This window comes from Macaca mulatta, chromosome 2 (assembly GCF_049350105.2).
Source record: "Macaca mulatta isolate MMU2019108-1 chromosome 2, T2T-MMU8v2.0, whole genome shotgun sequence".
In the NCBI taxonomy this organism is placed as follows: Eukaryota; Metazoa; Chordata; class Mammalia; order Primates; family Cercopithecidae; genus Macaca; species Macaca mulatta.
Genome location: NC_133407.1, coordinates 161,503,935 through 161,522,003, shown reverse-complemented (window position 1 = coordinate 161,522,003; position 18,069 = coordinate 161,503,935). Strand labels below are relative to the sequence as shown.

General features: G+C 41.4%; 1 protein-coding gene across 3 annotated transcripts in view; it reads left to right on the top strand.

Moving 5' to 3' along the window:
* The window catches only part of CASR (calcium sensing receptor), a 100,517-nt gene that overhangs the window by 63,455 nt on the left and 18,993 nt on the right, over nucleotides 1-18,069 (top strand). For all 3 annotated transcript variants that reach the window (XM_028844591.2, XM_077993820.1, XM_015129990.3), the window contains exons 2-4: nucleotides 2,612-3,039; nucleotides 6,079-6,385; nucleotides 10,194-11,078. In XM_028844591.2, the coding sequence (XP_028700424.2) occupies nucleotides 2,855-3,039; nucleotides 6,079-6,385; nucleotides 10,194-11,078 (1,377 nt within the window). In that variant the 5' untranslated portion in view covers nucleotides 2,612-2,854. The remainder of the gene's footprint in view (nucleotides 1-2,611; nucleotides 3,040-6,078; nucleotides 6,386-10,193; nucleotides 11,079-18,069) is intronic.

Below are 18,069 nucleotides of genomic sequence, written 5' to 3'. Positions count from 1 at the left end.
CACTGTACTAAGTGCTGGAGGGCAAAGTTAAATTTAGAAAAAAAGTTACTTTTTTTCACTTCTGAGTGTTAAGGTAAATTCTGATCATTTAGACCAGCATGCCTACCCCCTGGACTGGGAGCTCCTAACAATGTAAACATGCATGTGTTTGTCACCTTTATATTCCCAGTACAGGTACTTATTAAATGTATGAGTGAACATATGTCCAGGGTCCAAGTAATGAAGCCAAAAATCTAAAAGCAGGACTAGGGTCAGAAAACTGGGGTGGTCATGGATGTTCAGACATTACAGGAGGAGATTCCATGAAAACTGAGTGTCTGCTGGGGTGGTCCTTCCACCTGAGGCCCAGCACACTCTGCTAGGAATGCTGTTGGAGGAGAAGGTGGAATTCCTAAGGACCAAGAGGCACCATATGACAACGATTAAGAGATTGGGCTCTGGAATCAGACATTTATGAACATAACTATAATAAAGTGTGATGAACCTTCCAAGAGGGAAGCTCAAGATCCAAGATTTATATAAGAGACTATGTTCTTATAGGTGGACCTCTCTCACCTAAGGGTTCAGGGAAGGCCTCCTTCAAGAGCCTTGCAAATTGCTCACTGCACAACTGAGGGGTTAATGTGGGCTGAAATCCAACCTGTGTTCCACTAAAGCTGTGCACCTTGACTCAAAGCTGTGTGCGCCCCAGAAGGAGCTCTTTTCCTCATTCACCTGAAGGCCTACAGTTCACCCAGACACACCCCACAATTATGGACATCTGAAAGCTGAAAGATAAGTAGATGTTTTCCAGGCCAAGTTTAGGCCAGAGGGACCAAGGAGGGGAACAGCAAGTGTGAGGTCTGAGCATTTTAAAAGCCTGATGTCCTTGAGGAACTGAAAGAAGTTCAGCAAGGTTGAAGTGTGACATTCAAAGAGAAAACTGACAAGAGTGGAAGGGTATTCATTAAAGCCAGTATTTTCTATGAGTTTACTAGTTACATTGTGCTAATGGCTGGCTCTCCATGCATTATTTTGTTTAGATCACAGACATTAAGTGACTTGCCCAAAGTCATATTAGAAAGTAGTGGAACTATGATTCAAAGCCAGGTTTAACTCCAGAGCCTGTGCTCCAAAGCACTTGTCCTGTGGCATCCAAAGATTTGCAAATTGCAAAAGAGCAAAACTGGAGATGGGAATGCCAGTTAAGAAAGAGTTGCAGAAATCTGGTTAAAAATGATAGTAGGGCTAGGCATGGTGGTTCACACCTGCAACCCTAGCATTTTGAGAGGCCAAGGTGGGAGGATCACTTGAGCCCAGGAGTTCAAGGCCAGCTGTGGGCAACAGAGTGAGACCCCATCTCTACAAAAGAAAAAATTAAAAATCAGCCAGGTGTGGGTAGCATGTGTTTGTAGTCCCAGCCACTTAAGAGGCAGAGGTGAGAGGACTGCTTGAGTCAGGGAGGTTGAGGTTGTAGTGAGCTGTGATGGCGCCACTGCATTCCAGCATGGGTGACAGAGCCAGATTCTGAAAGACAGAAGGGGAAGGAAGGAAGGAAGGAAGGTAGGAAGGAAGGAAAGAAGGAAGGAAGGAAGGAAGGAAGGAAGGAAGGAAGGAAGGAAGGAAGGAAGGGAGGGAGGGAGGGAGGGAGGGAGGGAGGGAGGGAAGAAGGAAGGGAGCGAGCGAGGGAGGGAGGGAAGGAGGGAAGGGAGGAGAGGAGAGGAGAGGGAAAAAGAAAAAGAAAAAAAAATGATGGTAGACTGAAAATAGTCTTGGAAATGGTGAGGAGTAAATGGATTCCAGAGAGGTTTAGGAAGTAGAATCTATAGGGCTTGGGGGTTGTTTAAAAATGAAGGACAATTATGAGAACAGAAAGAAGAAAAGATGGCTCCTTATTTTGTGTCTCTGTGGATGGCGTGTAATCTTCTAAAATAGAAAACAGTGAAGGAGAAACAAGTTCGGTAGGGAGGTGAGTTTAGGACCTGTTAAATTCAAAGAATCTGTGGAACATTCATGTGGCAGTGTCCAGTTGGCAGTCCAGTGCTTGGCCCTGAACCTCAAGGCAGGCTGGATATTTAGCCCCATCAACCTGTAATTGGTAATTGACTCACAGGGTGAGTGAGATAGGGTGTTGGTTAAGCTGGTCTTGAACTCCTGACCTCAGGTTATCCACCTGCCTCAGCTTCCCAAAGTGCTGGGATTATAAGCATGAGCCATTGCACTCGGCTTCATCCTATATTTTCTAAAAGAACTTATATGCTGAATAAAATATCACTAATGTTATTATAACAAAAGGGGCTGCTGCTACTAATAGGCCAAATTTATGCCTCATTCACACAGGAAAATGAATGGATTAAAATCCAGCATCAGCACCAGCGGAGGTCTTAGGTTATCAACGGCCTCTTTAAAATTTGACCTTTCATAACCTAACACAGTTCTTCCCCAATATGGGCAATTGAAGTTTCCTGTATTTTACATAAGTGCTATAAAAATGTGACTCCAAGCCAGGCCTTTTCAATCTGCCACCCCTAGACCCCTCTAAATGGAAATTCTGAGCCACCTCGGTTGCAGTAGTCGTAACAAGATGGGATTTAGGTTTAGCTGAATCCATTTTGTCTTTCTTTTCTTTTAGAAGGCATCACAGGAGGCCTCTACATGATGTGGCTTCCAAAGACTCAAGGACCACCCACCTTACAAGTCTGCAATGAAGAAGGCAGAAATGGAGATTCAAACACCACTTCTTCTATTCTTTTATTAATCACTCTGTAGACATGTGTCCCCACTGCAGGGAGTGAACTGCTCCAAGGGAGAAAACTTCTGGGAGCCTCCAAACTCCTAGCTGTCTTGTCCCTCGCCCTGGAGAGAAGGCAGAACCATGGCATTTTATTGCTGCTTCTGGGTCCTCTTGGCACTCACCTGGCACACCTCTGCCTATGGGCCCGACCAGCGAGCCCAAAAGAAAGGGGACATTATACTTGGCGGGCTCTTTCCTATTCATTTTGGAGTAGCAGCTAAAGATCAAGATCTCAAATCAAGGCCGGAGTCTGTGGAATGCATCAGGTAAGAAGAGGGGCCTAATCTGCCAGTCTCTTCTCTTCTGAGTGGTTGGAGAAAAGCTGCACCAAACCCAAAATATTTTTTTCAAACTTTGTCCTATCTTTTCAAGGATAGTGATTGATTGGTAATCATGCTGAAGCTTATTGCCCCCACAACCTGCCTTTTTTTTTTTCTTGAAGACTTCTTTTTAAATAAAATGTTAATTATGTTAAGTAGAAAATCCATGCATGGCCTGTTAAAGCACCTGGTGGTCATTTGGTGACCAAATTATCATCATTCACCTGACAGCAGTGTTGCTTAATGGAAGACTAAGTACCTAGAAGGAAATTTATTGCAGGTCTTGCAAACCTGAGTAGTAAAATCCCCCATTGACCTTACATGCTCCAGTGGATAATAATACCTGAGTGCTGGCTGCCTCACTCTTTTCCTTTCTTTTTCTTTCTTTTCCTTTCTTTTTTTTTTTTTTTTTTTTTTTAGGCATTTAAATTGAAGGAAACCACAGTAGTCAGCATGACCCAGGCATCTTCAAACTGTAAAATGTAGTCCATAGCATTTTGGAACTACGGCCATTAGAAAGTCTTTTGCATAGGAAGGTTGCCACCCTCCCCACCCCTCATCCCACCGCACCAAGACAGAATGCATCTAACTCTCTCAATGGATTCTCTCTGCAGCTGCTTGAAGAGAGCTAATGTCTCATCAAATATTTTCTTCTCCAAGCCACAGTCTGTTTTATGGTCATTTTCTCCATGATATGCTTTCCAGATCCATCATCATCCTGCTTGTCCTCCATCTGATGCCCCCTAATTTACTGTGACCCTTTTAGAATATAGTCTCCAGGGTGAAGCACATCTCTTTAAAATAGGATCTGACTTCTGCAGAATACAGTGGACTGTATGTCACCTCCCCTGATCTACACTGGAGACTATGACTGTGCTCCAAATCTGGACCCATCTTCTAGAGAGACTTGCAACTTCCCGAAGGGATCCAACACTTTTCCTTGCTCTTCCCAATAGCTGGAAAATGAAAATGAAAACTAGAATTGTTCCAAGAAAACTAGATTTCTGTTCATGTTCTAATGAGAGCTAGTACATTGATAATATTTTCATATTTTTCTTATGAATGCAGGAAATCTAAGTGCAGAATTGCACTGATGCTGATGGCATCCTTCACATAACCCATGTGGACAAATATTCTGTTGCACCCCGCTGCACAGAGCTGTACATGTGCTGTGTGTATACAGACCTAAGATCAAGCAAAAGGCTTGCCCTAAAATAATATATATTTTCAAATTATGTTAAAGATAATAAAATTAGCTTAGCAGCATAGTTGTTTAATGTAAAAAAAATCTGTAATATTTCATAATAACTTTGTAGGTTTAAAACAAATAGTTAAAGAAATACATGGGCCGGGCACGGTGGCTCAAGCCTGTAATCCTAGCACTTTGGGAGGCCAAGATGGGTGGATCACGAGGTCAGGAGATCGAGACCATCCTGGCTAACACAGTGAAACCCCGTCTCTCCTAAAAAAAAATACAAAAAACTAGCCGGGCGAGGTGGTGGGCGCCTGTAGTCCCAGCTACTCGGGAGTCTGAGGCAGGAGAATGGCGTAAACCCAGAGGCGGAGCTTGCAGTGAGCTGAGATCCGGCCACTGCACTCCAGCCTGGGTGACAGAGCGAGACTCCGTCTCAAAAAAAAAAAGGAAATACATGAAGGAAACAAAGAAAATGGTAAACAGAAAACATCACATTAAAAGTTAGACCAAGAGCTTAGGGAACCTAACAATACAATGCAGTACAAAAGATCGTATATCTCACCTCCTGTCACTGTCACTGAGTTCAAGTAGTGAAACTCACAATATAAAGAAAGAACCTGGCGAGTTTTTTCCTCTAGACACAAATACACTGATTCAGCACATTTCCTGAGCCCTCATGCTGAGCAAAGTGCTGGGGAAGTGAAAACTATGTCTCTGACCCTATTTCTCTTGTTAACTTGTTTGATTTTTATTTAAAATGTTCTTCTTTGAAAAGCAATGCATGTTCATTTTTTAGACATAAAGTATAAATAAGCCAAAAGCACGTAATTTTAAAACTAAGCATTCCACCACCCAGACATGACCACTGTTGTACACCCCAGAATAACCACTGTCTGTGTATGGCTTTCATAGGTTTGTTATTTGTTTGCAAAAATGAGATCATTCATGTCTCTTTCCCCTTGACCTTCAGGAATGTCATAGTCTAAACTTACGACTCTGCAAATCTGATCTGAGATTATTTTTAGGCACCCACATATTAATATCCTAATCTATTTATGTTTACCCTCGTCTTTTTCTTGTACATCTACATATTGCTTTTATTTAAGTGTCTCACATTAGCTACTTCAAATTCATTACTGGAGAAGACAGATACAAATTATTCAATGAACTACAAATAGCAATCTTTTATTTTTATTTTTCTTTTTATTATTGTCATTATTGCTCTCTGTCTCTGTGTGAGGCACCGTGCTGAAGATTTTGCATAATTATCTTATGTCATCATCTTTACAGTCACCCTGTAAGGCAAGTGTTATCCTCCTTTTATTTTTATTTATTTATCTATTTATTTATTTTTGAGGTGGAGTCTCATGCTGTCACCCAGGCTGGAGTGCAGTGGCACAGTCTCAGCTCACTGCAACCTCCATCTCCCAGATTCAAGTGATTCTCCTGCCTCAGCCTCCCATGTAGCTGGGATTACAGGCACCCACCACCACGCCTGGCTAATTTTTGTATTTTTAATGGAGACAGGGTTTTGCCATGTTGGCCAGGCTGGTTTTGAACTCCTGACCTCAAGTGATCCACCTGCCTCGGCCTCCCGAAGTGCCGGAATTACAGGCGTGAGCCACCACGCCCGGCCATGTCATCCCCATTTTAACAGAGAGGGCTCTGTACAGAGCATGCCATGAAGCCAGAGAGTAGTAACAGTTCCATGATTCAAACCCAGCTTTGCCCGGTCTTTAAGTCATTGACTAGAAAGCTTCCCATTTTCTTCCACTTCTTCTTTCTTCCAGGTATAATTTCCGTGGGTTTCGCTGGTTACAGGCTATGATATTTGCCATAGAGGAGATAAACAGCAGCCCAGCCCTTCTTCCCAACTTGACGCTGGGATACAGGATATTTGACACTTGCAACACCGTTTCTAAGGCCTTGGAAGCCACCCTGAGTTTTGTTGCTCAAAACAAAATTGATTCTTTGAACCTTGATGAGTTCTGCAACTGCTCAGAGCACATTCCCTCTACGATTGCTGTGGTGGGAGCAACTGGCTCAGGCGTCTCCACGGCAGTGGCAAATCTGCTGGGGCTCTTCTACATTCCCCAGGTACTCACGCCTTCTCAGATGGGGCACTGGGAGCAGGATCAGAAGAAGCAGACTTGGGGGTGCCATGCCCAATATCCATACAGTTTGCTATTTTCTTATCTCTGGCACAAAAGACCTATGATTTAGTTGATATGCTGTATCATGACCATTTGGGATTTCTGAAACTCCAGTGTCCACAGTGTCAATGATTCCTTCACTACTCTTCCAAAATTCTTTTAAATGTATCTTGCATAAAACTGTGTCTTTTTTTAAAAAGAGGCATTCAATTATTTATTTCCCACTCTATTCCTTTAGTAAATGCTTTTTTCCCTTCTGCTTTTACTAAAAGGAATCAGAGCATATGAGGTAAATCCCACCTCTCAAATTCAAAATATCTGTCCCTAATTCCATTTCCTGAAAAGTCTCTGCTTCTCTACTGTCTGGTTGAAACTTTAACTCAGAGGGAAGCAGAGCATATTTTCTCACAATACAGGAACTTAATCATTGTGTTGCATATTCCAGAAATGGAGAAAATTCTATTTCATTCAACAAATATTTATTCAGTATATATGTATAAGCAGTCTCCACTTAGCAGGAACTCAGCCTAGGTGGAGAGATGGCTGCATTTTCATATACTAACAGTTTGTTGAAGCAAGTGCTTTAATAAACATTCAATGGTATATTTTTTCACCAAAAAAAGATAACGAATGTGAAATGCCATTTTATATCCTGGCATTTTCCTTCTTAACACTATAGAGCAAAGCATTTTTCAGTTTAATATTTATGAATCTATGACATCATTTTATAATAGTGAAAAAATGGAAACAACCTAAATGTCTGTGGGTGGGAGAATTAGCTCAATTGTGATGCATCCTTACACTAAGTTTGAAATTGAACTATAAACTACACCTTAAATTTATTTTTTTGAATGCTTAATATTTAAAATTTGTAAGAGTACCTTTGATAAATTTACATTTCTATGTTGGGAGGGCTCCATGGTTTTTTTTGGTTTTTGGTGTTTTTTTTTTGGTGATTGCCATTATCTCTTTATATACATGAGACAAGAGATAGTTTTGTCATTATTTACGGAATCCTTACTTCAGGGAATTAAAGGTATTTCCCATGGGGAAGCCCTGGCTTTGTAACTTTTGTGCCAAAGTGATCTGACAAAGCCTGTATCAGTAAACGTGCTGCGTATATTCAAATTTAGATACACAGTTAAAGTAAGTTATTGTTACACCATAGCCAACAGGCTAAGATGTCAAGTAAAGAAAGAACATGAAAGGTGGCAGGGGGCGGGAGGGGTGTTAATTCTTTGTGGTTTGGATGAAAGATAAGGTTAAGTTGAATTTGAATTATAAAAGTGCTTTGATTATCAATCAAACCAACATAAGTCTATCTACAGTAGGGGTTCTCTGCCATGTCTGCCATGGCTACCTATTGGAATTACTTAGGGAGCTTTAAACATACTGGTGCCTAAGTCCCACTCCCCAAAGAACAAGCTTTAATTGAGCTGAGATGCAGCCTAGGTGTCAGGAGGTTTTAACACTCCAGAAGTGATTCTAATGTGCAGCTGGGCTGGGAGCCACTGCCCTGCCGGGTGGGGTCATGAACCCAGGGGTATTTTGTATGCCAGCCACGCCACCAAGTGGATGGAACAGGCAGACCAGCTAGACAAATTGCGGTTGGAACAGTTTTCTGAATCATTCATGAAATTCTCCCCTCTTACAATAAAAAAAGTTTTATGTGTTTCTGAGGGTTTTTTTGGGGGGTTGGGACACAAAATGGTATTTACCCCACTTTAGAGTTGCTTTTAAAAACTTGGGAAACATTATAAATATATCCCTTAAGAGAACATATCCATGAGGAATATTATTGGTTTTAATTTTTTTATTCCATTAAAGCCCTTTTGACCTGTTTTTCAAAAACTCAAGAAGCAAGCAATAATGGATGGATTTTTTTAAACGGTAGGTTTTGTGTTTGCAAAAATCTGATTCAGAGGCCTATCGTTTGGGTCTGCTAACAGAATTCTCTGAAAACAGTAACATCTAAACAAATTATTTAATTTAACCACCTGCCTCATGAAGTTCTGTTGTATTTTGAGAATACCTTATTCTGATAAAGGAAAAAATAATCAATTTTATACTATGCCTTCTAAAATAAAAGCACTTGTCAGAAAACAATCATACTTGCTTTTTAGTCAAGTTGGCCTCATTTTTTCACAGACCAACACCTTTTATGTTTCTAATGTAGAAACTATCCATTGATAAGAAGAAACGCTTTGGAAAATTTTATTTAAAAATATTGGACATGGAAAATTAATTGTTTTAATTGGTGAGAGATATTAAAAAGGCATTCACCCAAATACCTTTGACTTGTTTTCTTAAGAAGTTCAAAATCTCTCTGGAAAAACTAGAGAACACAAGGTATTAAGCTACTTCATTTCCTAGAAGAAATTCTATTTGTGTTAAAATGTTTCGTTCTTCAGAAAAAATGTTCCCATAACTTGGAACTTCCTAAGTGGTGAGCCTTGATGACACAGAGTGCTGCAAATGAGCTGAAGCCAGCCTCATCAAAGATGTGGATCCCCTCAAGCTTTGGGGTGGCCAGGTGGGGCCTGAGTGGTCAGAGCACTCCCACCAGGGTTGATCAGCTTCTTCCATTTGCTCCTTGTGTTGCCATAATGTGAAAAGAAGTGGGAAAGCTCTGCACTAACTAATGCTTTACATGGTATTTGGCTACTTCTTCAAGCAACGATCTCTTAACGTCAAGGGCAAGACTTTCTTCCCCTGGTAGTCCACACCCTTGCTCAGATGCAGAAGTGGCTATGTCTTAGAGAGTGCAAACATGTCAAGACAGCTTATCCAGGGTTCCTGTTTAGCCTCTAAGATTTTCGAGACCCACATCAAAAGCCTGTCAAGCAGGCTTGGCCATCACCTATAAATGAATAAAGGAAAGGGCTCTGGAAGGTGCTTCCCAATGGAAGATTCTTCACAATGCTACCTTCAAAAGTGGGTCTGGTCATAAAATCAATCCAACAATAGAGGGATGGAGAGGAAGGGAGGTTTTTCTGATGATATTTAATTACACACGTCATTGTTATTGTGATGCAGGGGGATTGAGCCTAATGGTCTAATTGAGCCTAAAAGAAACAGTTCTCAGAAATGACTGCAATTAAGGTTACTTTTTTCTAAAGTACTGGGGTGCGGGGAGGAGAGGGAGGAGGAGGAATAACCAGAGGATGGGAAGAGAGAAATTAGGTAGAATAAGAAAAGGGAATTCCCGGGGACTCCTCTGAAAAGCCTTAAGTTTATAATCCATGGGGAACCTGATTCCTTCCAGAGGCAGATTATGGACAAAGTGTTTATTGCCGTAAAGGGAAGTTAAACTGTTCAGATCAGAAGCTGAGCACAACAGGCCAAAGTTGTGTACGTGGATATACTATAACCAATGAGGCAGCACAGAGGAGGTTAGAGGAAACATGAAATGGTGCATAAAGACTCTTCTTGAAAGGCTAAGCACATCCCACTATTGTTGGGTTGATTTTATGGCCAGACCCAGTTTTGAAGGTAGCATTGTGAAGAGCCATCGATTGGGAATTGGGATGCTCCCTCATAGACTGAAAGGTGCTTAAGTGCTCACGCTGGAGTGGAACAGATGCTGCTTTTCCTTACACTTTCTTTCATCCTGTACACAGTGAACAGCATAGTTGATAAATGAGACCAAGGCATGCTCAGAAAGCCACCTCCACAACAGCCTGGAGGCTCACTCAGCACCTCCTCACTCACTCACTCACTCACTCATTCACCACGTTCTTGGTTCTCTCCAGGTCAGTTACGCCTCCTCCAGCAGACTCCTTAGCAACAAGAATCAATTCAAGTCCTTCCTCCGAACCATCCCCAATGATGAGCACCAGGCCACTGCCATGGCAGACATCATTGAGTATTTCCGCTGGAACTGGGTGGGCACAATTGCAGCTGATGATGACTATGGGCGGCCAGGGATTGAGAAGTTCCGAGAGGAAGCTGAGGAAAGGGACATCTGCATTGACTTCAGTGAACTCATCTCCCAGTACTCTGATGAGGAAGAGATCCAGCATGTGGTGGAGGTGATTCAAAATTCCACGGCCAAAGTAATCGTGGTTTTCTCCAGTGGCCCAGACCTTGAGCCCCTCATCAAGGAGATTGTCCGGCGCAATATCACAGGCAAGATCTGGCTGGCCAGTGAGGCCTGGGCCAGCTCCTCCCTGATCGCCATGCCCCAGTACTTCCACGTGGTTGGAGGCACCATTGGATTTGCTCTGAAGGCTGGGCAGATCCCAGGCTTTCGGGAATTCCTGAAGAAGGTCCATCCCAGGAAGTCTGTCCACAATGGTTTTGCCAAGGAGTTTTGGGAAGAAACATTTAACTGCCACCTCCAAGAAGGTGCCAAAGGACCTTTACCTGTGGACACCTTTCTGAGAGGTCACGAAGAAAGTGGAGGCAGGTTTAGCAACAGTTCGACAGCCTTCCGACCCCTCTGTACAGGGGATGAGAACATCAGCAGTGTTGAGACCCCTTACATAGATTACACACATTTACGGATATCCTACAATGTGTACTTAGCAGTCTACTCCATTGCCCATGCCTTGCAAGATATATATACCTGCTTACCTGGGAGAGGGCTCTTCACCAACGGCTCCTGTGCAGACATCAAGAAAGTTGAGGCGTGGCAGGTGCGTCCTTCACTTATATAGCAATTTGCTGTATAATAAAGCAGAGTTGGGCTTCTACTCCAGGCAAGAAAAATAGTGGTTACTTGAAAAGGGCAATATTTATTTATTTTTTTTTTTGAGACGGAGTCTCGCGCTGTCACCCAGGCTGGAGTGCAGTGGCCGGATCTCAGCTCACTGCAAGCTCCGCCTCCCGGGTTCACGCCATTCTCCTGCCTCAGCCTCCCGAGTAGCTGGGACTACAGGCGCCCGCCACCTCACCCGGCTAATTTTTTGTATTTTTTAGTAGAGACGGGGTTTCACTGTGTTAACCAGCATGGTCTCGATCTCCTGACCTCGTGATCCGCCCGTCTCGGCCTCCCAAAGTGCTGGGATTACAGGCTTGAGCCACCGCGCCCGGCCGAAAAGGGCAATATTTAAATGAGGCCACTAAATGGAGTGTTGGATTCAAAGTACTTTTTTTAAATCTTGAGCAACTGACTTGAGCAAAATTGATAGTAATTTGATTATCTATTTAAAGCCTTGAGTCAACTGTTCTTTAGTCCAGTGGTTCAGAATAACTAAAGTATGGTCCCCAAAAGTTTTCAAATATCCCAGAACAGATTTAGTAATGAGTGGGGTATTTTTCTAATGTCTAAATTATCAATATTGTTCCCTTGTGAGTAAAGTATCTTTTGAGTACCTATTATGTTCCATATACTAAGTGGCATAAAGCTAGTATTATTGTGTTCAGTCACCACTTTTGCCATTACATTACGACAGCCTATACCAAGCCACCCAGCAGGTCAGCTAAGTGCGACTTAGGACAAAAGCAAATCAAAGGCACAGAAAACAAAAACTCTTTGTAAAAAGATTTGATATTGAATGTTTCAAAAAGAAGTACTGAAGTCGTTATCGTAGGAAAAATCAGAACTTCAGAGGAGTTCCCACACTTGTTTAGCCTTGTTTTGTATTTTTGAATTACACACAGGACAGACATCATAATCTTTTTCATTTCAAGAGCTTATATCCTAAATAGCTGTTTGGGTCTTGCATATGTGCCTTATTTTTTCAATCAGACCATGTTTTACACTCCTTTTGTATTTTCCTTAGTTCCAAACTGACCTATCAGAGAGACTGCATGACAGTGGAGAGGGCGGGGACTCCTGAATTTGAATGGAATGTCCCAGCCTCCAGTGCCCCCATTTCCTAGCTGTGTGATCTTAGGCAAACCATGGTTGTAAGTCACAGTGTCTCCATCTGTGACACAGACTTAATGTCTAGCTTACTTTCCACTCAAGGTTCTTTTGACTTAGGTTCGTGACATTAAATGACATGATATATGTAAAAGCAATTTGTAAACTTTCAAACTCTAAACAGATGTATGATTATTATAGTAGAATTTCAGTACACCTCTAATTTATCCATCATTGAGATAAAAATGATAACTAGAACAGCTTTGTGTACAGAACCCAACCACCACAAACCCTTTGGGAAGGATAACAAGAAGCAAAAAGCATACAACTTGTATCAGTCACTGTAGAGATTCTCATGAAAGACAAGGAGTGACTGTCTAAGTTGGTCGAATGAGTCAGAATCTACAAGTTCTCAGCCCTTCTTTTATGGGAACCTCTCACCCAACCATCACTGTTGGCTAAAATTTCTAACTTCTGTGGGGTACTCAGAGCTTCCTTCTTCACATGGAACCCCTACCCTGTCAAGATAGAGGTGCTGTAATAAAGGTCAGAAACTCTAAAGTCTTCAGGAGTGATGATGCTAAGGTGTAGGGTTTTAAGTAGGAGGAGTAAGGGGACAATCTTTTAGGTGGTTGATACTATCATCTTTTCTTTCTTACCTTTCATGTCCAGTGCAAGGAGGACCCCAACTCGAAAAAACTTCAAGACAAGGGTAGGGTTGAAGGAAAAACAGGTTTCAAGGGGGAAACTTGGCAGTTCTACCCTTCAATGGCTCCTCTTCCAGATAAGGAAATAAAATTCAGATGGTCAAGACCAGAGCTTGGACCTGTGAGAGAAAAAAAAAGCCATGACAGGCAACAGTCACAACTGGGACTTTTAGTTGTGTAATAGAAAGCCCTAACCAAATTGGCATAAACAAAAAAAGAGGAAATGTAGTGGGTCATGTTACTAAAAATCTCAGAAGTGTTCCAGGTACAGCTAGGTATTTTCATCTCATCTTTCTGTTCTTCATTCCCCAGGGTTAGCAATTTTCAGCCTCTGTAGCAGCTTGAAGCTAGGATCTCCTTACTTCCCAAGATATCCTGTAAAAGTTCCAGAAACCACATTTATTGACCATTCCTAGGTAATGGATCCATCCCTAATGCTAGCAGTCCTCCAGACTACATAGACTTAGAGTAAGGGGGGAGTGAATCTCCAGTGAGAAGTCAGGATGCCATTATCAAAAGGAGGAAGAAATAGAAGCAAAGCAGCCAACATTCAAAATGTCCACTACACAGACACTTCACCCAACCATGGCCCAGGTAAAGATATGTTCTCCTGACTCTTACATGGTCTGGCAAAATCCCCCCAGGAGAGAGCACAGATGGGAAAATGGGATCAGAACTCTAGGGAGGAATAACATGGGATATTGGCCAAAATGTCCTGAGTGCTTGGTGTGGATCTCCTTTGAGCCTCAGGAACCTAGGTTGTTGGGCGGGCATTCCAGAATTTGAGATCTTGGCCAGGGGATGAACTAGCAATTATTAATTCTCATTATTAAGACCTATATCTTCATCAGGAAATCAACTAGCAATTATTCATTCTCAATATTAAGGCCTATATGGAAATTTATCACCTATAATCTAATCCAAGTCTCCAGCTAGAACTCCATGTCTGCCTTCTCTCAGTTCTTCCCCTGTAAGCCAACATGCGTGACACCTCCTCACAAATCACTCATTAGTTTTTGGCACAGCATCTTTGCATAGGCCATAGCCCACACCAGAAGGGCCATCAATTTTTATCTCTCCTGTCATTTTCCACCATGAACATTTAAATTGTTTTCCAAATCTACTTTCCCCTGGAAGTCTTTTCAAATCATATTCCCACAACACACTTTCTGATCATTCTTGCTTCCTCATTTTTGATGTTTATATACCCACCTTAAGCTTCCACATCTCTTCAGTTGACTGAAGTAGACACTTATTAGTTAAAATTCTGGTTATAAGGGTCAATCGCAATTTTTTTCGTTTCTCTCTCCTCAAAAAAATATATATCAATCAACTCATATGCCTCCAAAGTAGCACTAGCAGGTGATTTATGAGCATACAACCCACAATTGCCTTCTGACCTCTTCTTGGAGACCCTCAAGCCCTCCTCACATCCCTTCTCAGCTCTCTCTTCACTACTCCTTTGCTGTACTCTAAGCTTCATAAGATCAGGAACCATGCCTGTATTGTTCATCTGTATGTGCAGAATGCCTGATGCTGGAATATTCATAGAATGAATGAAGGAGTGAATAGCAGTCTAGTTGATTTGACCTGTCAGCACTACCTAGAGGCCTTTGAAGGGAACTGTTTGAGCCAACAACCTGTTCTTGAATCAATCACCGTGGCCAAAGTATTCTAGGCTCTGTTTGGACAAGCTTTAGTCACATCCCCACCATCAAGTTTGAATGGAACATCATGTAAGTACGAAATCACCTTCTTTCTTCTCTCAGGATGATCATGCACAAGGTGTGCTTCATACTCTCCTGCACCTCACACCAATACTCACTAGTCAAAAAACAGGCATGCAGCCATGGTGAGGATGGAAGTCAGATGGAGCTGATCTTTCTAGGAATTGCTGGTACTGCTGGAAGTTGGGGAATGGGGGATAAATTGTGGGGACAGCCAGAGAAGATGGAAGGGAGATAAAAAAACATGGCTGGGATTAGAGAAGGGAATTGGGCCTGCATCTTCCCCCATGCTCTTACCACAGGAATTGGGCAAGAAGCATCAAGTTCATTATCTGTGTGACCTGGCCCTCATTATCTGTGTAAGAGCTGGAAGTCCTAGACCGGCGGGGAGTTTCTAATCTCTAGCGTTCAGCTTAATTTAATTGACGCAACTAAGAATGTGTGCCAAGAGGTGATTCCCATTTATGCTGATAATGAGCAACCATTTGACTTTAAAATCTTTTAGGGGAAATACCCTAAAATACCACAAGATGGGAATATTATGGCATAAAAAATATGTTAGCTTCAAAGTGCATGCGTGTACTGTATTTGCCCCTCTGTGAGATCTATGTGTCTTTCTTGGTGGTGTTTTCTTTGTGAACCTGTAAGTCTCTTTGTGTCTGTATGCTATGTTCTATGTTCAGATCTTTTTCTTTGGTTGTTTGCTTTTTTGAGGCAGAGTCTTGCTCTGTCGCCCAGGCTGGAGTGAAGTGGCAAGATCTCGGCTCACTGCAACTTCCATCTCCCAGGTTCAAGCAGTTCTCCTATGTTCAGATCTTTCTATTAGCTTTTTAAATTTCTCTTCCCCTTCATTTATTCTTTTCCCTCATATTACTCCCCAAATAAAATAAATAATTTGGAAATATATTATATTGGATAATAATCTCAAGTAAAATTTTATATTTCATTTTAAAAGGAACTGTCAGTTCCTTTTTAAAACATTTTTAAAAGCAAAAGAGGCCAGGCGCGGTGGCTCACACCTACAGTCTCAACACTTTGGGAGGCCAAGGTGGTTGGATCACAAGGTCAGGAGTTCAAGACCAGCCTGGGTAACATGGTGAAATCCCGTCTCTACTAAAACTACAAAAAATTAGCTGAGTGTGGTGGCATGCACCTGTAGTCCCAGCTGCTTGGGAAGCTGAAGCAGGAGAATCACTTGAACCTAGGAGGCAGAGGTTGCAGTGAGCCAAGATCACACCACTGCACTCCAGCCTGAGCAACAGAGCAAGACTCCGTCTCTAAATAAATAAATAAATAAATAAATAAGAAAAAGAGTGTTCTCTCTCGGGCAGATATCTAAATTATCTTTTAACTTATGTTGCTTTTTTGTGGATCAATGATTATCAATTTAAAGATTCCCTGTCATTACTCTTAAGAGTGAAATGGTTTTCATCTCCATCTTCCCTGTTATGTGAATTAAAGGCAAGATACTATGCAGAAAATAAAATGCCCAAATGCAAAAATTACAAGTCAACCTGCCAAAAGAAATACTAAAGATGTTTAAAGAGGTGACTTAGAGATATGACTTGGTAAGCATAATAATTGATTGATTATAAGTGGATGACATACAAATTTTGAGTAGAAAATATTCCACATTTATGTGATTTTATTTATATACCTGCTGTGAGGACATACTACAATACAATTCAGGTTAGGATTTGAAGTAAGGAAAAAAAAATCATTGGAGATGAGTCTTGAAGAGTAGATAGGATTTGTGGATATGGAGAAGGATCTACTGTACTCCTTGGAGGAAGAGTCACAAAATGTCCTGCTAAGCAAAAGAATACAGACTTAAAAAAATAGTACATAGTGTATTATTTCATTTATGCGACATTCTGTCTCTACTGACAGAAAGAAAGCAGATCATTGGTGACCTAAGGCTGCAAGTGGGTAGAGGCTGACTTTAAGGGACACCACAGAACCTTTTGGGATGGTGGCAGTGGTAGTTACCAAGCATATACATTTGCCCAAACTCAGAACTACACACTTAAAATGAGTGTATATAAATTATACCTCAAAAAAGTTGATGAAAAAAATAATGGAAAGTCCGCAGATAGGGAAATCCTGGCTATGCATGGAGATCAGGATGTCATTCAGGTTAGACCATTTTCCCAATTATGGCCCCTCATGTTGCCATAAGCGTTACACATCTCTACCATTTCATTTTTAAAATATGTCCGTTTTCTCAACCTACATTTGTACCAGTTAACCTGTTGTAACTAGAGATAGACAACTTAATAGATGTCTAATTTCACTCCTGCATGTGAGTAGGTAGTATAGTGTAATGGTTAACTGTTTGGAATCTCAAGCCAGACTGAGTTGGTTTAAATTTTAATGGCCACCTAATTGCTTTATGACCTCAGGCAGTCACTTAGTGTCCTTGTGCCTCACTTTTCTCTCTCACCTGAGAAATAGAGATCATGAAACTTATAAGTTTATTATGAGAATAATGTTAGTTAATATGCACAGAGTGCTTAGGGTAGTGCCTGTATACTATGTTCAGTAAATATTCTTGAGTATTATTCTTTCATAGGTGAGGAAGGTAAGACCCAGAGAAGTCGGAATGATTTTCCTAAAGTAATATATCTAGCTAGTAAGAAAGCCACATCTGCTCCAGGTGATCTGTTCCCCAAAGAGGCCACAGGAGTTGCTAAAAGAACCAGTTTTGCCTTCTGAGCACCACATGCCTTCTAGCTCCTGAGAGGCTGCCAGATCAGCCAGTGGTCTCCAAGTGAAGACACTGGTCCACTACCTTGAACCCTGGGTGTTCACCAATTGTCCTGACACCTCGGTCCTTACACAAAGAGAAAGTATAGTGTGCAAATAATTGGGAGTGGATACAACCAATCAGGTCGGAGTCTATTAAACATCTCTTTGTCCATCATGAATATTATTGCATTTCTTCTTTCTAAAACAGTGCCTGCTTGGCCAGTAGTGGTTCCTCAATAAATACTTGTTGAATAAACAAATGAATAAAGAAAGAAAATGGGACAAAAATAACTCCTGAGAGGACAGTGACACAGTACCTAGATATAGGCACAGATAAGGGAGATCAGTGATCTCAGAGAAGTGGTCAGAAAACTCTTACACAACAAACCACAGTAATGCTGACTTCATAAACTGGGGCTGAAACTTAGCTCTGCATTATCAACAAAGTAAATTACATGAAAGAAAACATGTTTTGGTAAGGATTTTAAGACTATAAACAGGGTTTTTGAGGTACAAAGATCCAGAAACCATTAAATTTTAAATTATTCTTATATTTTTAACTGATGTAGGCCCCCTAAGAATCTTTATCAGGAACAATTTATTAGCCTAATTTGTACCAATAAATATGCCTAAAAGA